General features: G+C 42.0%; 1 protein-coding gene across 1 annotated transcript; it reads right to left on the bottom strand.

Moving 5' to 3' along the window:
- Window positions 1-750: 750 nt before the first annotated feature.
- Window positions 751-26,152, bottom strand: nacc1b (nucleus accumbens associated 1, BEN and BTB (POZ) domain containing b). Its single transcript, XM_026171882.1, has 9 exons — window positions 24,832-26,152; window positions 22,610-22,802; window positions 13,784-13,934; window positions 11,515-11,757; window positions 9,558-9,779; window positions 5,915-6,374; window positions 3,517-3,814; window positions 3,258-3,355; window positions 751-1,984 (listed from the first exon to the last, which is right to left on the bottom strand). Exons 2-9 carry the CDS (start codon window positions 22,630-22,632, stop codon window positions 1,656-1,658), a joined length of 1,824 nt encoding a protein of 607 aa, XP_026027667.1. The 5' UTR covers window positions 22,633-22,802; window positions 24,832-26,152; the 3' UTR covers window positions 751-1,655.
- Window positions 26,153-26,468: the final 316 nt, after the last annotated feature.

Here is a 26,468-nt window from a genome sequence, read left to right as displayed (position 1 = left end):
ATGCAGCTGACAGCCCCCAAATGCGTATTAGCGCATGTATGTGTGCTCACTGCAGTGATGGGTGAATGAATCGCCCAAGCGTGTGTGAAACGCTCTGTCTGGCCTCCCTCTCTCTCTCACACTCTCTGCGGCAGCACAAACTGTGCGGCCATTCAGACGCACACCTACATGCGCGCACGGAGCCGTGCTGCTCGCCATGTACCGCCGTCTGAATTAGCACCTTTGTCCGTGCCAGGCGAGCACATATCCAGGCGGGCAGAGCCTGAGGAAGCCCGTTCCGTTAATATTCTCGGAGAAATCAATTTAAACATGAGCTGACATGAAAAGAGCACCGCCGCTGTATCCTCTCACACACACACACACACACACACACACACACACACACACACACACACACACACACACACTCAATTTGTCACTAAGCTCACAGGCAGAAACTCGCTTTAAGACAATTCTCGACTTTCGTTCAGATTTTTTTTTAAAAAGGGGAGAGGGGGAGTTAAACAAACTTAGAGATTGGATTCTAGCTTTTTCTTATTTTTCTCTTTTTTGCCTTTTTTAAAATAAAGCCACACCGTTTTCTCAGTCCGATACATACAAAAACTTAGTTCGATTGTACTCATACCGCAGGAAATAACACAGTGCATTTATCACACGCAAACTCTTTTACAATCATCGGTAACAAATTTCCTCTCCTTCAGGAGTCTCGGCAAACATCACACACAAAGGTGACAAAAAAAACAGAAAAAGTAAACAAACTGATATTTTATTTTTTGTTTTTTTAGAGTTTAACGGCCAAAATGTGGGGAAGGTTTGGGAGGGGGGAAGGTTATTGATTAGGCTTTAAACTCGCTAACAAATCTGAACATATCACCAGCCAATCGAAAAGCTGCTGTCCAAGTCAGAGCATTTCTCTGAAGACCAGTAGGTCAGCTTCCCGGCATGGCCAGCTGGGGTTAAAGAGCAGGCTGAGGTCGAGGAGATCATAAACCATGCCAATATACATATTAATATTCATTTCAACCCCTGACCTCACCGAGCCCAAACACTCAGAGAAGCTTTCATCTGGCAGATGAAACAAAGCAAACCAAAACAACAAAACAAAAAGGGCTCGGCGCAACCTCACTCAGCTGCATCTCGAATGCTTCGCCACGCATACATTCAATATCAAAAACAACAGTGTTACCGAAGTTTGGAGAAGGAGCCTTCTCCAAACTGGATTACCCCTCCCCGCCCCCCTTCCCCTAGGGAATGTCTGTGATTATGGTAAGAAAAGGTTTTTAGTGACAGTACACACTCTTAAAAACATAAAAAAATAAAGGCTGAAATCAGGTTTCTAAAGGTTGCAGAAGGATGAGGAACTGGGGGGGAGCGAACCTCCTTCTGCTACCTTTCACAATCTCTCTCCACAAGAGCATTCAAGAACAAACTGCAGAGATTCATTCTGAGCTGTGGAGACAGACAGAAACGTGGACAAACAAAGGAAGGCAAGCAGAACAAACTGAAGAAACATATCCCCAAACATAAAGCGGGCTAGGGGAGGAGTGATTACTGTCAAGACCAGAGTGGCCATCGTTCTGTTCTCATCACCCCAGAGATATTCCACCCCTCCTTCCATCAATCTGTCCATTCTATCTATCTGTCCGTTCACTCACTCAAAACAAAGTGCTGCTATCTCCCCCCGCCCCCTGCAGGCCGTCTGCCGGCGTGGCTCCGCTTCCCGCTTCGCTGTTGTTGGCTGCTGCCGCTGCAGCCACGGCTTCCAGTGAGGCGGGGTCAAAGCCTTGCTCCGTCCCCAACGCGTCGGCCTCCATCTTCACGCTGTCGGCCAGGAACGCGGAGTAGGCGTCGCTGTCGGCCATCAGCAGTTTCAGTTTGGGGATCCAGCTCTTGCGGACGACGCGGCGGGCGTTGGTGCACATGTCGGCAGCGATGGCGTTCATTTCGCTCTCCTTGAAGCTCGGTGCGAAATTCTGGCAGTAGACTGGAGCGAGGCAAAGAGTATGTAAAGGGACAATAAGAGGAAATGATGGGAGAGAAAAACATATGGCAGAGAAACGCAGAAACGCATTAGAGCCTAAATTCTAAAGCTGCAGCTTTGCATACTGACATGCAATCACAGACTGTATATAAACATAGGCCAGTGTGATGTCATTGATTTGTAGACTTTAATTTTGAACAAAGGGGAACCTTTGGGTACATCATACTATTTATTCATCTCTGGCTCTCTTCCACAGCATGTTTTTTGTTCTCTCTTCCTTCTCTCACCCAAACTGGTCCCTGAGCCTGGTCCTGCTGGAGGTTTCTTTCTGTTAAAAGGGAGTTTTTCCTTCCCACTTTCACCAAAGTGCTTGTTCATAGGGGGTCATATGATTGTTGGGTTTTTCTCTGTATGTATTATTGTAGAGTCTACCTTACAATATAAAGCACCTTGAGGCGATTGTTGTTGTGATTTGGCGCTGCATAAATAAAATTGAATTGAATTGAACTGAACTTGAGGCTGGCTCCAAAAGCAAGTATCATAGACTCCCAAGCCCAATTTGTCTTCTGTAGCTAATGTACATTTTCATAACAACTGTTATAGTTTGCCCTCATATTTATTAGCGTTTAAAACTCTGGGTGTGCTTGCTTTATGTGACTAGTTGATGCTGGTAAAGGCGACTGTAGCTTCCAGCTCTCTGCTCGGCCTCAGAGCCACTAATTTGAGTCACTTAACTGGATGTCTAGACATGGAGTTTTGGTGTTGGTGTACTGTGAGGAAATTCTACTATAAATATCTGACAAGTCTCCTTGCTTTCTGTGCAGTCAATTCAGTGAATTGAGTGAAATTTTAGTGCGTTATTTGTAGGCTATTTAGCATTAATTAGCAGGTATCTGTACCTGGGCCATGTCAATGACAATCCTTTGTGCTAGCGTTAGCGTTTAACTGAGCACATTACCCTCTTCTTTAAATGTGGTCACTTCTTGCTTCAAACTGAAACAGACAGCGGTGACCAAAAAAGCTAACATACCATTTCAAAATGGCACTTCACAGCACAAAAGGTTACAATGGGTTGTGTACATCTTTTATATACAGTCTATGATGCAGAAGCCTGAACTTTGACATTTTAGTCACCAGAAAGCAACATGGTCTGAGGTTTAAGGCAATTTCATTTTGGCTTCACTTTTCCAACCCGACGGGTACGTCCATCTTCCTTATACAGTCTATGCATGTAACTCTCAGTATACATACACTGTACGTCTTCTGTATGACTCACATTTGACAGCGTGCAGCACTCTGTTGTCCAGAGGTTTACGACTGGGATCATTGGTTGAGGAGCGGATGCCGGTTCCACAGCTGTTAGCCAGAGTGCTCCTGAGCAAGTTAAAACAAAACAAAAATACACATCAACACATAAAATACTTGAATGGACAATGCACATCTTTGTCTGCTGTCAACAAGCGCAAAAATGATCAACCATAAAATCTTTATTATATCAGTCTTACAAAAATAACCCCCCAAAATCAGACACTGACCTGTCGAAGAACGCCGCCAGAAGGCGTCTGAGCAGCACTTTGTGGCGGGTGCCGGCGCTGACGTGGCAGTTCATGAGCTGGGCGCGGGAGATGAACACAGAGGTGCCGCTCACCAGTTCCAGCTTCTCAGCCGGGTCTCCTTCCTCATACAGCTTTGGGTGGCAGCGGTTTCCGATCTGGCTGATGAGCTCGGCGGGCAGCGATGCTAGTTCCTGCCGGGACCGCCCCCCTCTGCCCCCCCGCCCGCCCCCTGAGTCTGGGGCTAAGTCTGGCAGAGCCTCCACCCGCTCCCCGACAACTGAGGAAGGGAAAGATCGAGTGTTACCTTTCTTTTTTTTTTGCAATGAGGGTTAGGGATCATTTAAAAATTTTATATAGTAGCAACAGCTTTTCAGCAGTGATACAAAACTTCTAAAGGGAATTACAAAGGGGGCCAGCTCTCAGATGTTAAAAAAACTGGATGCAGGCCGTTCAATCATACACGTTAGCCATAAACTTTTAACATCCAGTTCTAAATGTACTTCTGTTAATGGTCCTTCTTGTTTGAAACCACTGCATATTTACTGTAAGCTAGAGCTGGGCGATAGAACGATAACGATATGTATCGCGATATAACTTTTACTCGATAGAGAAATTAAGCTATCGCGATAGACCTCGCCGCTCTTGTCCTCTTAAAAAAAAAAAAAAAAAAAAAAAAAAAAAGGTCAGCCAATCCAAATAAAGTAGCGCAGAGCCGAACCAATCACAGCCGCAGTGTCACGTCGCGTCACTTGTTACTTACAGCACAAGTGCCAAGCCGCACGTGTGTTTGTTTGGGAAGCAGCCAGCGGGTAATGGAGCCAGCGCATAATGGAGGAAATGAGTGTGCCGATTAGAAAAATCAACCGAGCGTGACCGAAGAGAAAACAGATGATGGTTCCAATGCCGGAGAGATTGTCGAACGGAAGAGCCATAGAAGTTCCGTAGTTTGAAGGTATTTCGGCTATTTCAAGTCTGACAAAAAACAGAGTAGCGTGCACTGTAAATTGTGCCGAAAGCAAGTCTGGAAATACAATAAACTGGTGCATGCGTCACACTGCGCCACGTTATTGTTTCGGTGAAATGAATTTCTACAATACTGTTACTGTTAATTCTACTCTCTGCTTACACATACACACAGTTACTGTCTGTCCACACATACGACTCGGTTCTGCTTCTATGCCGCAGCTTTGTTTACTTTTTCCCACCGAGGCTTCTAGACTTCTGATTGGCCAACATTTCTGCACGGTTAGGAATCTAGCGCCACCTGCTGCTTTGGCATGTTCATAGCAGCGTTTTCCTTCATTTCTCCCTTTATGTGCGGACAGGATTATTTTTTAAAACGAAAACGGAAAATCTCCGTTTTCAAAAATACCCGTGTACGTGTGGACGTAGCCTCAGTCTCTGACTGGAAGCGCTAATTCGTCATTCGGCTTTTGTCAGACTAAAGTAACTGTTAAAACTGTTTGAAAAGCTAAGCTATACAACAAGGAGAGATTGAGAATTTCCTTTTAGTTCTCAGTTTATTTGATATTGACAAAAGTTAGTCAGTTTTGTCTGTTCTTCTGTAAAACAAACTAAGATTTATTTTTAGAATTAATACTTTGTTTCTAAGTGGAATTGACAATTTAGTCTGTTTCATTTGTTCTATTTTGAAACTTAAACGCTTTAGCGGCTGCCTTTTGTGTAGTTTGCAATATTTGCCTTTATTTATCTGAAAAAGTCTCATGTTCCTTAAGTACATCTACCCTGTTGAACTTATTATGGGAAATAAATATTTAAAAACAAGCTGCTGATTATTTCACATTTTACTTGTGAGCAACGGCACATTTAAATCTTACAAATATAGTTATTTGGCTTATATCGTGATAGATATCGTTATCGCCTGAAATGAAAAAAACATATCGTGATATGAAAAAATCTCATATCGCCCAGCTCTACTGTAAGCACATGATGCTGCTCCTTCGAACTTTTCAGTCTCAAGTCTGATCCTAAAACATTCAATAAACAACAAACCTCGCTGTGCCCCAGTTTCCAATTCCTGCATGTAACAAAATACCGTTCGACCAACTTTATTCACCATCGTTCCATTCAAACCTCCATGTGATTGTCCTCAAACTAGTGATCAAGCAGACCATAAACAGCTCACAAACTTAAAGCAGGACCACAGCTTTCAGCGGTTTCAGTGTTTTGAACATTTCGCTCTCGCTAACATCCTCCACTATTGAGAAAGTTGGATAAACAAACTTTCCACCATTCGTACTCGTAAACACACTACAAGCACTGCAGAGATCAGAGGAGGAAACTTTTAGACGGAGCTGCACAGTAACCCTGGAATGAACTCACCCGCTGATGCATTTATCCTGCTGTCAGCGCTTACCTGCTGCTCCGGCGTTCAGCATGCTGTACATGGTGTACATGTTGCAGATCTGTCTGTACTGCTCTTCAGTCTCATCTGCTATATCATCCTCCTCCTCATCGTCGTGGTAACTGATGGGCGAGTCGCTGGTGTACATGCTCAGGGTGCCCGGGCTCGTACCCTCTGGGGTCCCGCCGTTGTTGTTGTTATTGTTGTGGTTACTGTTGAGCACAGCTCCTCCCACTAAAGCGCTGCCTCCGCTGCCCACCAGAGAGGCGTTAGCGGCAGGTCCGCGGCCAGAAGCGTCCTGGGTTATTGTATTGGAAGAGGACGAGGAAGAGGAGGAGGAAGAATAGCGTGCGGCCTTCCTCAACCCGCCGCCCCCCCCCCCTCCTGACCCCCCTCCCCCATCACGGTTACCCCCCTCCCATAGCCGCTTGGCCACAGGGGTGCAGACCACAGAGTAGGGAGAGCCCTCCGGCTGAGGAAGAGAGAGAGGGAGAGAAACATGCTGGTTATAAACCAGCGCCTGACTGGAACACTCAATAAAACACAGTAATAAACAAATGTCATTTCATGGTTTCGTGGCTTAGAGTACAAATGGTACGTTTCCCATCTCAAGCAGCATCAAACAAATATCACTGGAGGTTCTGGCAGCACGTTTTTAATGCACATATATTGAACAGAGGTGCCGGCCTCAGCTGAAACAGAGCACACATGCTCGTTATTAGAAATGATTTGACTGTAATGAAGCGAGATGGGTTTGAGATAAAACATTCATTCAGCCACTCATTGTCAGTTCGTCAAATGCCTCCCACTGACCATCTCAGACAGGGGAAGATGTACTTCTTACAAGTACAAAATTCCAGGTCGCTATGGTCATAAGTTTATCAAAAAAGGATTTCAATAGATGATGGTGGGTTTTCTTTTTAGTACAATAGAATTCAGCTATGTAGAAATGATCTTCGGCGTCAAACTCAGGACCTTCTTTCTGTGAGGCAACATTGCTAACCACTGCGCCACCATGCTACCCTGCATCCCCGTTTGTAATTCAAAAAATCACACTGAGAAAATGACAATAAACACAAATCACAAATTCTGCATATATTATGAACTGAGTTGTTCTGGTACATGGTGTCATACCTGGGCAATGTCACACTGATGGTGGATGCTTTTTTCTCTATTCTAGCTTTAACATCTCAAGCCTTTATCAGTTTTCAAGAATATTATATGTCTCGTGTGTGAGAAACTGTGAATTCAATATCAGTCATCTAAAGGCCCCCAGATCTGCTGATAATGATTGGACATCCTAATATTTTAGGGATTCTCCATACTCATGAAGACATAATACCAGCACCGCACCCATCTCTTAAAGTATTTTTTAATGACAGCATAGATCAGAAATTTTGCATAAGAAGAAGAATCTTTTCCCAAGAATTTTTCAGGTCAAGTTAAGATTTTTTTGTTTTGTTTGTTGCTTTTTTAATTGAGATGAATTGAGATGGAAGGGCAAAAAGGCACAATTTCACACAGCCAATAATATGTAACTGAGCTATCGGGAGTATCAAATATATGACCCAAAGGCCAGAATCAGCCTTCCAGAGAATGAGAGCATGAAAATGAAAGATGCGGTTACATTTTCTGCGTGTAGTTTTGGCAGCAGAATGACAAAATGCAAATCTCAGGATGTTCATTTGCTTTATATAAAGTTTATTATTTAAAATTCCATCCATCCATCCATCTTCATCCGCTTTATCCGAGGCCGGGTCGCGGGGGCAGCAGCCTAAGCAGAGAAGCCCAGACCTCCCTCTCCCTAGCCACCTCATCCAGCTTATCCGGGGGAATACCAAGGAGTTCCCAGGCCAGACGAGAGATATAATCTCTCCAGCGTGTCCTGGGTCTGCCCCGGGGCCTCCTCCCAGTGGGACATGCCCGGAACACCTCACCCAGGAGGCGCCCAGGGGGCATCCTTGTCAGATGCCCGAACCACCTCAACTGGCTCCTTTCGATGTGGAGCAGCAGCAGCTCTACTCTGAGCCCCTCCTGGATGGTTGAATTTCTCACCCTATCTCTAAGGAAGAGGCCAGCCACCCTTCGGAGGAAGCTCATTTCTGCCGCTTGTATCCGCGATCTCGTTCTTTCGGTCACTACACACAGCTCGTGGCCATAGGTGAGGGTAAGGGCGTAGATCGACCGGTAAATTGAGAGCTTCGCTTTTACACTCAGCTCTCTCTTCACCACGACATACCGGTGCAGCGTCCGCAGCACCAATCCGTCTTTCGATCTCCGGCTCCCTTCTCGCGAACAAGACCCCGAGATACTTGAACTCCTCCACTTGGGGCAGGAACTCATCCCCAACCCGGAGTGGGCACTCCACCCTTTTCCGGCTGAGAACCATGGCCTCAGATTTGGAGGTGCTGATCCTAATTCCTGCTGCTTCACACTCGGCTGTGAACCGTTCCAGTGCGAGCTGGAGGCCATCATCCGATGAAGCCAACAGAACCACATCATCCGCAGATGATGTGGTTCTGACGAGTTTCTGAGGCCACCGAAGTGAAAGCCCTCCACCACTTGGCTGCGCCTAGAAATCCTGTCCATAAAAATTATGAACAGAAATGGTGGCGGAGCCCATCATCCACCGGTAACGAATCCGACTTATTGCCGGCAATGCAAACCAAGCTCTTGCAAAGGTTGTATAGGGATCGAATGGCCCGTAGCAATGGGCCAGACACCCCATACTCCTGCAGCACCTCGCACAGGACACCCCGAGGGACACTTATTATTTAAAATTAAAATTAATTACATTAAATGTGTCAATAAATAATCAAAATGTACTTCTTTACACTAAAAGAAAAATAGGAATATTTGTCTCAAATATGAACTCCAATGATGTTAACACTCCTGATTTAACAATCACATAAATAAATCATAACACAAGCTGTAACAGAAACTGATTAATTGGGCCCAACTTTTATTAAAATAATTATATTTAATAACCAGCCCTCTTGCTATTTTTCTAAATCGTCTGAAAATATCTGATGATCTGTTTTCTTGGCACTATTTCAATATTCAATATTTCAGTCTCTGTTTGTTTGTTTTTTGTTGTCTTTTTAACTGTGAAAACAAATCAGTGGTGGAAAAAGTCTGACGTCTACAGGTTAACATTTCACTTACAGAAATGTTAAGTGAAAATAAGAAGTAACATGCAATATATCAGCTTTAACAAGATCGCACGTCTCACACACAACTAACGTTAAATCTGCCACTGATGGGGAAACACTACACCTGACAAATATGATGATGTTTGCTTATCTATACCAAAAGTATGTGATGATGATCACACTGCCCCTAAAGAGATTATGCAGATTAGCAGCACTTGACATCACATGAAAACTATTTTTGGAACTCACAACAGATGCTTTCCTCCATTTTCAATGAAAAGAAATGAACATATCCAGTATATATACTTCGTTATTAGGGTAATCTGACTCTACCTGAAGCTGAAGTAACCGAATAAGGAGTCTGACCTTTAAAAAAATTCATGTTCCTTCCTCGGAAAGTTTTTGGACTCTTACTTCATTTCAAGATTATGATTCATCCGCCAAAAAAGAAAGAAAAGACAAAAGCATGTGGGGTTGTGTAGCAAGGCCCAGACCAAACCTACCTGCTGTGGCTGTGGAGCTGGCTGAGGTGTTGTGGCTGTATGTTCAGTCTTCACCTTGGACACGAGGGGAAGGGGTGTCAGGCAGGAGGCAGGCCTCCCTACAGTGGCAGCACCGATGCCAACTCCGCCCACTCCCACTGTTTGAGTGACGGGGCTCTGAGGCTCAGAGGATGGGGTCTCCTCGGTGTGGAGACCCTGGGAGTCACAGCTTGGAGAGGAGACCTGGTGTGGGGAAAGTTTCATGAATATGATCAAAACATATTATGCCATTAGAAGGGTAAATCTACTGTAAACATACTGTATGTCTGATATCTACTCAAATCTGACGGTAGCACTGAAGACAGGTAAAAAGAGACAGCACTATTAAATATATACATATATTAAATATTTACTGAGGGAAACTTGGTTGTTTGATGGAGCTGGGCTTAACATTTCTCAAATAAGGTATCAAAAATGTGTCCAGCACTCTGTTTTAAATCTCAGGCAACACATGGCAGCAGTGGTGTAATAATTTAGTAATAAAGAACGTAAATGATGACATTAGGAAGCATCCTGAGCTTGAACAAATGAAGCCAACACTTGTATTACAAAACCTGCAGTTCCTCTAGTGGACAACAGAGGCTCACTCCAAAATTGAGTTGATCCTCTGTCCGAACATACCCAAATATTAAATTTCCGAAAACAATCCTTAAAAGGGTGATTCAACAAACAGAGCTGGAGTCTTTGCATCATTGTTTTTATGAGGCGGGGGGGGGGGATCACTGATCTATTCTTTTTCTTTAAGGCTTAAAATTAGGGGTGTAGCTTATGTTATCAGAATATTTTGTCATTTTATTAGAAGTAACTAATAAAAAGTCTGTCCAAGAAGTTTGCACTTGGCCTCAGTTAAGAAGAAACTTCTGTTTTATTTGTATGTTACTTAGCACTAGCTAGCTAATCTTCTATACACAATCTATGGAAATGACCAAAGTAATTCACACCTGAAGTTCATGTATAATGGTACAAAGAAGCCAGAAACAAATGACCATACAAGCCATCAATGAGCCAGTGGAATGCTCCAGTAGTACTTTAACAATAAAATAGTAATATCTGAAAAATATGTGCTGATTAAAAGGTTAATATGTTCATGTTATTGTGGTTACAATCTAAAGCAGTATAATCAAATTAAGCGAAAAGTCCTGGAGTTCAAAATTGACAGTCTCCATATTATAATGCTGAAAAGAATTCTCCTTAATGAAACATTCACACACACAAAACATATAAGGCAACTTTAAATCTAGTAATCATGAATCAAACATGGACATCCTGGCTATTTAACATCACAACACTACTGGGAACTAAAAGATCGTTCATTTTTAGCACTATTTGGTCATTGTATTAACAATTCTATCAAAAATTTCTGCCAAAATAGCTGATGGAGTAAGAAAACTACAAATAATGAACATTTTAGGAACAGTAAACTGTGATTGCACGATATGACTTTTCTAGTATCAAATCTTGTTGTATTGATCGTTTTTCTACTGGTCTACTAGCACATAGCTGGCATTTTATCAACCCTGTGTCTAGAGGTGTTAAGTGGAACTTTCAAGGAAATCAGTCCCCCTCATTAATATGCTAATTTATGCAGCCAGGCACTCCAGATCTAATCAGATCATCTGCTACTATAGAGGGAACCTGTAGTGTCAGTACGACGTTTCAATTATTCTCGATTCACGAGAATGTGTCTACAAACAGAGACGCCCCCATCACAACATAATGCCACGCATAATGTCACGCACAACAGGTAACACGGCGGCAGCACGCAGAAACGGCTATTTTTACATCTGCTTCATTTTGATTACATTTAAATAATCCTCATATTCACAGAAGTGTTCCTATGGATGCTCTTCTACATTTGCATTCAACTTTAACAGACGTTTAAATGACTCGATTTGTGATTGCTTCATTATCAGCTTACCTTAAGGAAAAACTCGGTGCCTTTCTCCATGATCTGTTGGATCTGGAGGAAGCCGGCGGTGTACATGAGCAGAAACTGGTCTCCCACATTCATGCTGAGGCGCCCCGTGTAGCAGAAGGCCAGGATCTGCTGGAAGCTCTGCGGCTGCACGGCCGGGGGTAGCTCCACCACCGAGCTCTTCCCCCCAGCATTGAACAGGTCCCGGAAGTAGGAGCTGCTGGCTGCCAGCACTGCACGGTGGGCCTGAGGGGTAAACAGCAGGGGTAGTGAAGTCGTAAGGGTTTAAAAATACATAGACTCCGATGCAGTAAACAGTATATATCAACATCCATATCCGGAGATTTGCACTTGCTCATGTTTGTTGTCAGTAAGGCAGAAGACATAAACAAACAGGAAAGCAGTAACAGAAGAAGACTAATACATTTTTATTGTTAATCTCTGGTTGAATTTATTTTAATGCAAAGCATGAAAATTGCATCCTGTTGTAAAGGAAACTTCACGTATTGCTCAACAGTAACTTTTGAAGCACTGCCAAAATTAGTGTCTTCAGGTTACGATGTCAAATTGCACTAAACAGTCCAAAACTAAGTTTATTGACTGATCAGGAGAGGCAGACAAAGGAAGCTCAAAAAATGTTGAGACTATTAGTTTTTGACCCGAGGCATCGTTTTTTTATCCTACCAAGAGATTCTCACCAAAATCCTGACACTACATGCACAAACAGTACTCCAGGCAATTCATCTGCACATTCTGGCAACAAGGAAACACGAGGACCTAGAATTACCAGCTTGTCACTGTGTCTCTCAGTGAACTGAGTCAAGCTGCATTTTACATCCGTGCTTGTCTAGACTCATACGTAGAAGACTAAGGTTGCAGTGGCTGAGATTTTTCCAGTTCAAATACGACACCTTGGCTTGGGTTATCTTCCATTTAGTGAGTAGCTGTCAGACACCAATGTCAAAATAATAAGCTGTATTCACTCTGAGGAAGAGACTGGGAGTCAGTCTTTATGTGTAAGCCAACATGAGGCTCTACTTAAACACTAACTTTGTAAAACAAACTGTGGCAAATAAATACACCCAAGAATAGAAATGTATTGAATTGGTATGTCATAGTAATTATTAGCATGTGGAGTGGAACTGACAAGAGACAGATAATGTGAAAATATATTCATGGAGTGCAAAAAAAGCTCCCCAACAAGTGTTACACTGAACATAGTGAGAGAGAAGGGACGGCAACAGCAATGTCGCTGTCAAAGCTTCTCAGTCCCGTCAAGTTATATGTCCATGCTGTGCAGTTTGCATTAAGTCAAAAGTTACTGCAAACTTAAAAGAACACTTACTGGTGAAACGTGTGAAATACCTCCAAACATACTGCCAAAAGTATTCGCTCATCTGCCTTCACGTGCATATAAAAAAGAGTTCTTAATCCATAGGGTTTGATATGATATCAGCTTCAATTTATCTGGGAGGGCTTTCCACAATATTTAGGAGTGTTAATGGGAATTTTTGACCATTCTTCCAGAAGTGCATTTGTGTGTTCAGACACAGATTTTTGGATAATAAGGCTCACAGTCTCTGCTCTAACTAATTCTAAAGGTGTATGAGGCTGAGGTCAGGACTCTGTGCAGGCCAGTCGAGTTCTTCCACACCAACAGGAGCAAACAGAACAACACAGAATTGACTGCAAAGAATAGATGACTCCCACAGATCAGTTCGCTCACCTTGATAACAACTCACTAACAACTACATCCCTAAAAACAACTATAAAGGAATTTGATAGGCTGACACCAAAGATCAGTGTCACCAGGTCATTATCTGTCCACTGATGAAATATGGCCACAATCTCTTCTTCTCTTTTTCACTTATGACGTTGAAAAATTAATAACACTAGTGCTTTTGCATTTGGGTCATCCGACATAAATGTTGTCATAATCAGTAAAAGTTTTCTTGAGTTACAAGCAAAAACATCTTTTGAAATGTCACAGTGACATTGAGATCCTTTCATACTTTAGTGAGAGTGCACATTTCTGCCAAATTTGGAGAAATTCAAAGTAAATAGATTACAGTAAAGAGTTGTATTCAGCATGGATGGGTGCACAGACAACAAGAATGTGTTTGGCAATGAGAGTAAGCTATGTGGAGACATAAAAAGATAAATTACTTTTAACTTTAAATATGCGCTTTTGATTCTGCCTGTATTCAGGTCAAACAAAAACGGCGTTAGCTATATTAGTTTGAATGAAGTCGTCAAAAAACTTAATTCTGACCTTGAAGGCATGTCCCTTGACGACCACGGAGACGTCACAGTAGAGGCCCTGCAGCCGCTGCTCGTTCAGACACTCCAGGACATTGTTGCCAAAGTTAGGGATCGCCATCTGCAGCGTCTGAGCCATAACGCTCTGCCCAGCACCACAGGGTCTGCAGGAAGTAGAAACAAGTTAGTGTGTGGATAACAGGAGCACTGGAAGGTTAAAAAGGAAGGAGTGGGTGATGGAGGAAAGGAATTATCTGGAAGGACGGTAGATGACGGGATGATGGGGACATACAGGTAATTGGCAGGAAGGTCAGGAGAGTTGGGAATTGGTACAGGAAAAAAATGAGAGACGTGATGGAAAGGAGACGATAAAATGAGGCAGCGTGACAGGGGCTAAGGAAACCAAATAAATGAGTTATGAGATAAGAGCGCAAAGAAGAACTGGAAAATATGCAAAAAACACAAGCAAGGCAGAGTTAAGGAGGGACGAAAGAGACTTAAAATAAAGAAATGGGGTAAGTAAAGTGTGTGATGATTAATGAATTAAGTATCTGGTAAACAACTTTAATTCAAAACTCTATCTTTCAAATGAAACAGAATTTGGGGCCACCAGCCACAGTTACATAAGCCTTTATCTTTTTTCTTTAAAAAAAAAAACCCCTTGTTTCATGACATCTAATTCTCAGTTAATAAACTGTTTTGGTGGTTTTTGGCCTACTTTGTTATTTTCTTGTCGTTGCTTCCCAGTCAAAACACAGCCTCTTACATAACTCATCTATTTCACTCGTCTTCGTCACCATCCAACAAAGAAGCTTGTGATCAAAAGTGGAAGAACTGTCAAAGTACAGAAAAGGAATAAAATAAAGCAGGACTTTATCTCTAAAATCGGTGTTTCTCATGACTGAAGTCATCACTTTTTTGGTTTTGTTTAAAAATGCACAATACAAACACAGAACGACTCGAACGCCAAGTATGACAAAGCAGAAGTAAACAGACGAGAGCACAAAGGTGAGTCACGACTCCACTGAACAAATACGTTATATAGAGGATCGTGGCCTCCGAGTGATGGATGGTGGCCGAGCTTAGCTGACACCGACAAGTATTTGGAGCGCAGCTTGTGGTGAGGAGCTGATGATGATGAGCTCCTACCCTGGCTACAAACCCAAACAAACCACTAATAGGAAACTGATTAGCCTCGTTCCTCCACTAGGAACGAGGCTCACAGACCAAGCCTAGAACCTACACACCAGCTTTCTAACTCCGGTTCTCCTCATACATTTGCGGGAGTGTGTACAGTGATGCAGCAGCAGACACTTAAAGGTTAAAAATATCATATATACAGCTTTTCTTGAGGTTGCTCCCTTCTGGGGCTGCGCCAGCAGATGATCTGCTTCCCTCTCACCCTATTCCTAAAATCTAATTCTGTCACACAAATACACAAACTTCATGTCCTCTTTCACTACATCCATGAACCTCCTTTGTGGGATTCCTCTTTTCCCCCTGCCAGGCACCTCTATATTCAACATCCGTTGTCCAGTAGATCCACTGTAGGTGTTTTTCGAACAAAGACTTTTTGGGATTCCCAAAGGGTAACTACTTGGGGTCCACCGATTTTTCGGCGGGCTGATATTGTCGGTCAATATTAGCCATTTGGTCATCTATTGGCAGACAAAGGAAAATACACAAAAACTAACTGATCTGCGAAGCATGGGACAGAGCATTATAGAATAAATAAATTTAACAGGTTTTGTTAAGATGTGTCTGAAATAATAAAAAACATACTTGCAGATACATCAGATTTTTAAATCACCAAATCCATATCAGTCTTAAAAATCCTTTATTGGTGAGGATCTAGGAGCTGTTCCAAGACCTACTTACCTCGGACAGCGTTTTTTCTGTTTTCATTTTAACCACTAATAAAAATGCGAACATGACAAAATGGCATTTGACACTGCAGCAGCAACAACAACTGCAAGGAGATAAAGCGTGAAACACCCAGTATAACGTCATTACGCTACATGTGGCGTGGACAGAATAGTGTAGCATGAAATGCAAGCTAAATCTTTAGTCAGTGTTGTGTGGTTTGTTTTTTTTACTTTGGTCAGCTACATGATGATTCGCTGGTATTACACAGCTAAACTTTACATGGATTATTTTTGTCAGTCATCAGCAGTGTTGGTCAAGTTACTTGAAAAAAGTAATCAGTAACTAATTACTGATTACTTCCCCAAAAAGTAATCCCGTTACTTTACTGATTACTTATTTTCAAAAGTAATTAATTACTTAGTTACTTTTTAAAAGCACGATTTGCAACATGAATAGGTAATAAAGCGATAGATCTTTCAGCCCAATTCTACTTTTTCTACATAATCCATCATACAAAATGTAATCAAATGGAAAAGTCTCTTTTTTTAACTTGTTTTATCAGTTTTAATCTTTTAACTTTATGCATCAAGAAAAAATTTAATTATATGCAACATTCTCTGACTTGAATAAATTAGTTTAACATTTAAACCTATTTTCTACACATTCCAGCACATAAGGAACAACTTGTGTTTCTAAGGCGAATATTTTTTTTCATAGATTGTCTCCTGCTTTGTGAGTAGCTTGAGTAGCAAGTCAACATCTTCCACACAAACTATTGCCAACTGCAACAACCTGCTAGCAACCAAAACAACAGCACCAAGTGCCTCTTTGAAGCAAGGTTCCCATTAACAACTGCGAGAAAAACCTCCCCAGCTTGTCATAGAATACACATTTTTTCCTTGCGAGTAGAAGTTACCAGATGGTTGCCTAGTTGGTCTCTAGGCCTGTATGACTGAGGCCTTACTCAAAGGTCTCGCTTGTGATGTAAAATACTTTCCCTAAAGTTGAAACTAAAAAAGAAAATGCAAGAGGTTCTCAAGGGAACTAAGAACCAGTGCCACTTGAGAAATAGCTTCAAATGTTTTAAAGTATCAGATTTCTATGCCTCTGAGCTTATCAATTCCTTTATCAATGCCTGCAGGTGCTGGCAGTGTGCACTTTGATTGCAAAACAACCTCATACACATGTCTAGTGCTACCACATAAAGGAGTTATGGCAGAGAGGAAGAAGAGGCTCAGAGCATGACTTGATTTCACTAAGAAAGAAGAGAACAGTTGTGTTTACAAAGTCACAAAGTGATTATTTCAGGTAGGGATGGAAACACCAGCAACATGCTGAAACATCTTACACACAACGTGAGCTTCACTTCCATGTATGTGACGCTCTAAATACATGCAGAACAAGTGCTGTTGCTACTGTCGCCCAACAGTGCTGCTCAGTGGTAACTGGCACTAAATAAGCTGAAATATAATAACATTAGCACCATGCTTAAAGCTTAAATTGAGGGTTGGGAAGAGGGTTCAGAGGGTTGGGAAGCTCATCTGTAACCGGAAGGTTGCCGGTTCGATCCCCCTGCTCTCTCTCTCTTGAGCAAGACCGCCTGCTGGTGTTGGCCAGAGGGGCCGATGTTGCGATATGGCAGCCTCACTTCTGTCAGCCTGCCCCAGGGCAACTGTGGCTACAACTGTGGTTTACCTGCGCCAGTGAGTGAATGAATAGTAGAATTGTAAAGTGCTTTGGATGCCCAGAAAAGCGCTATATAAATGCAATCCATTATTATAAATTAAAACAAATGCCACACAAACATGCTCTCATTTCCTCCACCTCAGATGCCAGCTAGCATTAAGCAGTACTCTGTTTGGGACTTTAGATAATGAAGCTGTTCTGACAAAAAAACCTCGCTGTACTCATTTTCTCACATAATTGAGCCAAGAATTGATAAAGAACCAGATCAATAAGCACATCACATTAAAGAAATCTACAAAATCTTATCAATTCCCATCTCTAGCCTTGACACAAAAAACTACCTGCCATTCAGAATGGGAAAAGCGTGACTGATCCATGTTGCTTATTTGAACTGTCACAGGAATGTTAATGGAAACCTGGATGTAATAGCATAAATCATCAAAGTGCGCCGATGCAAAGAGCTTCTAGGGTAGGTACTTCAATTTCTGGTAAAAGTTTTCAATATCTGGATTCAGATTTTTTCATAACAACTTACTGCCAAACACGCCTGTCCCTAGCATGTTTCAAAGCCTTTCAGTGACCTTTTTAAAAAGTCAAAATCATTGACTCTGGGACAATGAATCATGTACTATTCTAGTCTTCTTAACTCTGATCTAATATTCATCACACATCTGACAGAACTGCTGGATCACTTCATCAGCTGGAATCAATAGAAAAAACATCTTGATAATAAGAAATTGCTCACCTGACGTATATTGTAATCTTGAAAAGGTCTAGAACTCTGTAGGTCATTACTTCTTAAAGTCTGATTAACCTCCCTCACTTGAGGTCATAAACAGATTGAGTACAGTTTTATTATGTAGACACATCATCAAATCACAAAGAGCTCATGTTATAGAAGAATATTTATTCATCTCTGGTTTACAATAAAAGAAGACAATTTGACTGTCATTAGCTACTTTATAATACAGGTTCCTTCACCCCCACGCCACATGACCTGCTAATTGTGGCTTTCTTTATTAATTTACATCACCTGACTTACTGTTTACTTTACCGAGGAATGGCAGAACTGGCTTCATGCCTGAGTACACACCGTACTCAGGTCTTAGGTAAATGTTAAAGGATTCAAAATGCCACCATCACACAATACAAAAATGATTATTTGGAACGTAGGGTATTTTGCCTTAATAACCAAGAACAAACTTCTGGCAGACTAAATTAAGTTTACCTTTTATATGACAAAATTGATCACATGTGAAATGTTAAAACTGCAATCCAATTGTTAAGTGATGACGTGACGAATCCTACTTCCGGGTCTAAAGTAGTCTGCGTTTAATATGGCTTTTGTGTTGTTAACATGTTTAATGTTATGTATTTTCTTCTATTTAATCTCAAAAAGCTCCTAAAACAGTCAGTGATCACTGTTGACCTCCCTCGGCTTTTATTACCGCTAATCATTTATTTAAGCTCAGTTTTTAAAACCTTAGGATGTAACTACAGCCCAGCCCATGCAGCAGTATATGAATGACTAACCTCGTATTGTGGATGGATTATCTCAGTTGTTCTCCTGGCTGAAGTTTGGTCCTTTTACAGCATCCTGCCATGCGATTACATTTGTTCCTGACCACCAACAACACTCACGTTAACTTTTATCCAGTGGGAAAAAAGTTAGCTTGTTTATATTATGCTAACATAGCTGTGTAGCTAGTGGTCACGTAGCACATCATTATATACCAGCTAGCCCAACTTCAGTAACCCTACAAACGTCACTGCTGTTTAGTTTCCTGTCTTGATTTATGCTGGAAGTGATAGCAGAGCTGTACGTTTTAATTTGTTTCCAAAACCCCGCAGTCAGGACATGCTATATTGTATTTAGATAGAAGCTAGCGAGCTAACTCCCTGCTAACTTCTAACTCCATTAAATGTCATAAATTCCGTTTTCATGGATGCCTGGATGTTAAACTCAATTGTTACACCTGGTAGAGCAGAACGCTGATCATTTTATTAAAGATGAAAGACTTTAGACAGTTTTCCAACTCTCAGTAATGCCATAGTGATCGTTTGATATATGGACCTGCAGCGGAGTTTAGGTCCAGACACGGCTAGTGACGTCAGACTGAACAACCGGATAAGTAGAAATCAAAAACAGGCAACCCCCCCCCACATGAGAAAAAACAATAAGAAAGACAACAAACATAAGAACCACAGCTTTTCTTCACCTTTGTCTAGTAAAAAGCCATGGTTATGCACATGCTCTTATGCCATGTCATTTGCCTTCGAACAGTCGAACAGGACTCAAAGCCATTCTGCATTAAGTGAATTTAAAAATGTCTTTGCACAGTGGATTTTATTAAAATTCAATTATAATTTTCTAGTTAATGTGAAATATTCTACAGCCTGGCCAGAAGTGAATGTGGGCTTTTAGGAAGTGAAAAAAAGCAATGGACAAGGGGTGCACTGGATTATCATACTGTTTTCATAATTGATGAAGGCCAAAGTAAAGTTTGATTGATTCCCCGGCCTTACTTTTTGCTATTTACTCTCAATCTGGGTTTGGCCAAAGTATTCCATCTAGATTTTCTAAAGCCAGAGGCCAGGCTTAAAACAGTAAGTCAAACTCCAAGTATCTCCAGTGATTACAGTCATGATCTGATTTAACAAGTGATTTGTTGTGCAGCTGTAATGAACAATATTAAGTCAGCAAAGACAAATGCCGAATAAGAAATGCTGATGCATAACTTCCCCAGCACTACACTTTGGTAGTTATCCATTCAGTCACGAGTGAACAAAGAAGGGCAGAGGGCTTATAGCCTTATAGTACAGTTTTTTTATTTCATATTTCTGTATAGTTTTTTTATTTCATATTCTGTATAGTTTTTCATATTTATATCCTGTTCATATCCTGTACATAGCTTGTACTCACTACAGCCTGTACATACATATAGTTATAGCATATTCATAACATACTTCATACCATGTACATTATAACATACCATAATAGATCCATTTCTGTAATATACTCACATATCTATATTATTGCTAATATATATTTGTAATATATCTATATCATGGCTAAAGCACTTCTGGATGGATGCAAACTGCATTTTGTTGCCTTGTACCTGTGACATGTGCAATGCCAATAAAGTTGAATTCTATTCTATACTATCATAAACAAAATGTATCCCCTTACAGGAAATTCCATCGCCACTTAACTCAAGCACAATAGCCCTTTTTAATGCTCATAAATGGCAAATACATGTTTAGTGGGTGGAGCTCAGTTGGTGACAGAAAGTGAATGTTTTCCAGTTTCATATCTTGTGGGAAAACCCAGCAAATGTACTGAAGACAATTCACTGACGTACCAAATACAGCAGGAGGCAAGGCCATAGCATGTAACTGTAAAAGACGTAGGCTATGGACTTTCCACACACTACCTCTGTTCTGAAGAAGTAACAGTGAGGGAACAAATTGTGGACTTTTAGATCCCCTGAGAGAAATCCTCTATAACCACATAGTCACATATCACATTGTTCAGTCTACTGAAAGTGGCAGCTTTGCAGTTGCTTTACTAACTACATCTCTAACTGTTCCTTTATGTGTGTTTAAGATCTTCTATCTTAAAAATGCACTCAAATTCTGAATGGTTTTGTTCACTTTAATCTGCTTATTTAAGCGTTGGAACTAACATTATTCCTCATCGCTAACATTAAGATATCACAATGCTCTTTGTCTAAAAAGTGTTACCTTTCTCATGAAGTCCCAGACTGAGGCTGAGAAAAGGCAACAATGGCTTACACTCCAAATTGGTCTACAAACACAGATGGAAATCTTACAAGCAAGCACGACATGGTCCCAAGTCTGTAACTGACAGACTGTTGTGACTATGCTGGACAGCTTTTTCCTTTGGGTCATGCTGCTAAAGCAAGCCACCATCAGTTCGTTCTTTCTACAGGAAACCAACAACCAACTTGATTTGGTTCAAATGCAGTGATCCGAGTGTAAAACAGAATCTGCCTACTTCACAATGCACTTTATTCCTGAAAAAAAACTATCATGCAACAAATAAACCTACAAAGGGATTGGAAGCACCACTTTGCAAGGAAACTGGACATAAACTGATGATAAATGGGCAGAAAACCCCCCAAATACTCATACAATACTGATACCATATGTATGTCCATGTTTTTCTCTTGTAGATAAAAAAAGCTGACCAACTGTCAAAGTGACAACAACAAAGTTTACATAAATTGAAAGTGAGTGTGTAAAAATTTGTCTTACACCTCCCAATTCAACTCCATGATTCAAGCTGCTGTAGGACAAACATGTTTTAATCAGCCAACATATCAAGAACATTAAATTTAGACTGCACCCCATGAATGCTGCGGCCAGCTGGCATGTTTCTGTAACAGTTTGGACCGGCTCTGCCCCGCAGTTTCTCCCTATCTATGGAAATCTATCAATCCATTGTTTACCTCAGCTGTCAATGCTGGTTGAAAAGCATCTACCCTTATTTAATCTAAACGAGGCTGTAAAACTTTGTGAAAAAATAAGGATACAGGTCAGTGTTTCAAAGAAGCTCACTTCTATCTGATGACAGCCATACCGCCGTATTGTGGTTTTTGCCACAATAGCCGCTGGTAGTCAAACTATCCCTGAAGTAACTTTGTTGGAGTCTCTGGAGAGAATAAACTTCCATGAGATAGGAAAGTGTGATTTTTAGGGTATCGTGAGGGAACATGGTGACTTCCACAAACCACAAACCTACTCCTGTGTATTTTAAATTTATATTAATGATTTTTTTAATTGACTGATGTAAGTTTTTAAGTTTAGGAGAACGCATCAATTAGTTGGAAGACATAATTGTTCACTAAAGTATGTATATTGATGAGTACAATTTTTTTTTCTATTAAATAACCTCAAAAAATGACTAACTCCACTGTTAAGAGGTGGGTTGTTTTTTGTTGACTTGCTCTCTCACAATAACACAAAGTGGGTAAAAGGCAGACATACAGATTTCTATGCAACCAGATTCAGCCCAAAAATCGGATCTGCAGCAATACCTCTAACTTTGCTGAAGTGGTGACAACAGCTATAACTTTGTCATAAGAACAAGCCAAGACACATGACAATGCCTCTAGTTCCAAACCCACTTAATAACTGCACATTCAGCATACAGCCCAAAAGTGACCAACGCTTTAATCACCGGGAGTCCTTCTGGGAAACGTTGACAAAGAAGGTTTTGCAAAGGTTAACAAAACAAGAAAATTACAACTTTTCGCAAACTAACCTCACTCCTGGAATGGCTTCCATCGAAATTACAAAACAAATGTCTGGAGGTGGATTTTTCCCTCTAAACCATAACTCCTTCAGTTGAGCTTCTCCTTGGCCGGTAATAAAAGGCAGTGGCTGTATGGTGTGAAGCTTCCAGGTGTGAATGGTGGGTGCTGCTCTGGCATGCACGCTCAGCAAACCTTCACTGGCTGAAAAATAAAGGGTGAACAAATTGGACTAAAGCAGTCCTGAGCTCCTGCCTTACGCCTACATAAGGGCAGCGCTGAGAATAGGGGGCCATCATAATTAATTATGTTTATAGTGACTAATTAAATCTGATTGATGCAGGCATGAAAACTATGACAGTGGACTGAAAGGGAAGAGTAAAATGTGATTACTTACAACTCCACTGCCACACATTACATCAAAAGCATTTAAATTTTTGTTTTAATGAGGCTTGATCTAACCTGCACAGATCAGCCTTGGCTATCAGCATTTTTATATACAGATAGACAGAGAGATAGATTTCAACACTAGCCACCACATAAAGTGGAATATAATGCCTTAAAATTGCAAAATATTACTATGTTTATTAATTGTGTAAACTGCTCGACAATATAATTACACTTAATTAATTGTGCAGTCCTGTTCTGTACGAGGACAATTATGATCACAAACGGATTATTGGATTGGGAGCACTCTGTACAATTTGTTCTGTAAAAAACAGTCTCATTATATCGGGTCTCTGTTACCGAGTGCATTGTATATAGGTTAGTTTTCTCCTACCTTTTCTTTTTTAATCGATAAAGCTTTGGCAATAAGAAAGTTCGTTTGTGCCTTGCTATTGTACCTGGATACGTTATTGTGGCTTGACAGCTTGTGTCGATGTAAAGAAATCAATATGCATTGAATAAGTGCAATTAAAATTCAACTGTAGAGGCTCCGAGTGATATTTACTCAGCGCAGTTTGGGTCCTATACAGGATTTGTTTACACGCATTACTTCTACTTTAATCAGAACACAACGATCTTACTGGGAAATGTGGGTCGTTGTCTTTACAAAACAGTGTTTTGATAGCGAAGAAAGTCTAAAAATGACTGTTTCTGATTCTATGGCACTAAAAATGCACGATCTGCTCCGCTAACATCTGCACTTCCCATGGCCTTGAGCAAGCAATTGAACTGACAAATGTCCCAGTGGAGCATCTCAGCGACCAATGGTGAGATGTCTGTGGCTGTTTCCAGGTGTAAATATGTGCAGTCGTATGAATAATAAGCAGCTGCCAAGACAAAGCATGTCTGCTGAAAAAATAAATAAATAAAATCTCCCCACAGTATTCGAAGACAAAAAGAATAAAAATAAAGCAGCGAACGCATCGAGTGACAGTGTGCACAGTTGCTGATAATGACAATAATATGCTGGCGATGCTGATAAAAGTTTCAACATTTTAAAAGCAGAACATTTTTTTTCATGCAAGCTGGTTTCCATTCACACTGCTTCATTGACATGTCATGTCACACAGGGATATGGTACCAGGCACCTTTTGCTCCTCACAGGTCAGAGGTCACAATAACTTCCAAGAAACAGAAAAGGAGAGTTAACTCACACTACTTGACCCTTGCCCTGTATTCCCCATGTGCCCCACTATGTGCTTTGACTCCACAAGAAAAAAAAGAGTGTGTGACTGCGTGTGTGTTTCAATCATCTGCAACTTTGAAAATTGTTTTCCAGCACCAAAAATAAAGCAAAAATATATATATATACTCAGGTTTATGCAAACTAACCACATGCTGCTGCTAATACCAAAACACCAACATCAGATTACCGCAGTCATTTTGCTGCCAGATAATAAACCCGAGCAACCACGTGAACACGGGCTTTTGATATCAATATCAATCACTGCCTAATCATATTCAGTTTCCTGGTTTGGGGAGGTTAAAGGTGGCCTGTTAGCAAGTAGCAGGCTAAAGCTAAGGCTAACACTGGCAGAAGTAAAAACAGTTCACACATGCACACAACTCACAAACAAGGCTCCAAATCACGTGTAATAAACGCCAGCCTTGGGTGGCCTTTAGTTTGCAGCCGTTTGGGCTAGAAATCCTGTATTTACCGAAACTCGTGAGCAGACAGGCATCACAATGTGGCTATAGTCGTAGCCTCCCTTGAGCACGACTAGAGCAGAAACTTCAAAACCGAGATATCATTTATACACATTAATTATACATCAATTAATCTCACATGAAAGTCTCGCAGAGTCTCGCTGGCGGACGCCTCGGAGAGAAACAGCCCGCCGCCACCAGCGGTGCAGCAGGGCAGTCAGAGCGGGCAGAGAGCTCTCGGTGCCCCGCCGTGTGCCAGCCTCGATGCCCGGTAGAATTTGGGAGTCCTCAACTGGCCCGGGCCGGTGTGTGCGTGCATTCAGCGGAGGGAGGGGGCGAGGGAGGGGGCGGCAGCGGAAAATGGACAAAAAAAGGAGAATGAGAGAGCTCCTCTTTTTTATTTTTGAATGTCAATGATGGTTTTTAACTGCCCTCAACACACACGTTTATCGTCTGGGGGACCAGGGGTACGAAATATGGCACAAAAATAGTCGGGGGCGGGGGGTAAAATATTCAGCAGTTCCCGTCTCCCCTCCACTCCGTGCCAGCGCGGTGTGATGTCCGTTAAGACCGAGTTCCCTCCTCCTCCTCCTCCTCCGGCCGAATGGCAGCTACCAACATGGGACAGACACGCGTTGTTCCCCCTCCAAAATGTCGCTTATACTATATCACAGCGAATAAATGCTTTATTGCATCTCCACCAAAAAGCGGACTCGGGAACCACGCGGGGCTATCTTCACTCTGAGGAACTAAGATTCTTAAGGTATTTTTCTAAAGGAGAAGCGGGGGGTCTACAGCGGAGGGCGATCCTGGCACTCCATCTTTAGCCGACATCAACAGGTCATCCCGGGACACAAATGCGCTGCAACTGTGGGCGAGACAGACGGATGGATCCGGCATGGCGAGAGAGGAGAGGAGAGGAGGGGAAAGGAAAGTAGGGGGCTGGCTGTAAAATCTTAACCCATTTACCGACAGCAGCCTATGCCATGAGATTACACAAATAAGCAACTACCAGCGTCGTTCAAATGCAGCAATGTCTAAAAGGAAGAGGGGAATAAATGCACCCCTCGCTCAAACCTCAGGTAGTTTCTGAGAAAGTTCAGGAATGCTAGAGAAAGAGGAGCATAGGTCTCACGAGAAGACAGTCGCCCAGGGGTAGCCCGAGGCGACGAGTGAGTGGTGCCGGTGTGAAGTGGTTAAAGTTTTGGTCTGTCCCCAAGCACCCATCCCCCATAGGAGCCAGCACAACTTTACCACCCCACTCCCCTAAAAAACAATAGCCTAACCTCCACTTCAACAAAACGCCGAAGTCCCATACACCACCCCTCCATCTAAATTCACCCACAGAAATGTAAGCATATACAAACACGCAGTGGTGGGCACGGGCAACTAGCAAACCCGGTCCCCCAACCACCCTCCCCAACGGGCCGAGTCCGAACCGTTACACACGGTGACCCGCCGAGCTTCCACTCACCCCTCGGCTGTGTTCGCTGGAAAGTGTTTCAATGGAGGAGCAAAGCAGAAGTGGTCTAGTGTCTCCCTCCGCCTCACTACAGACACTCATTCACTGTGACTGTACGCCGTGAACCAGCAGCGGAGTACGCATACACATACATTACTTTGCGAGCGCGCAGGATGTCGGGCGTGCACGCACGCACACACACGTGCCAGCGAGAAGAGCGCGGAGCTATCGAGGAGGACGCAGAGGAGCAGAGCGGGGATTTTTTTTGAAACTCTCCCAGGGGTTGCAGACAGATCGCAGAGCTACCGATGGAC

The sequence above is a fragment of the Astatotilapia calliptera genome, chromosome 6, assembly GCF_900246225.1.
Source record: "Astatotilapia calliptera chromosome 6, fAstCal1.2, whole genome shotgun sequence".
Classification (NCBI taxonomy): domain Eukaryota; kingdom Metazoa; phylum Chordata; class Actinopteri; order Cichliformes; family Cichlidae; genus Astatotilapia; species Astatotilapia calliptera.
Note: the sequence above shows the minus strand (reverse complement) of the source record. Positions and strands in the feature narration are given on the sequence as shown.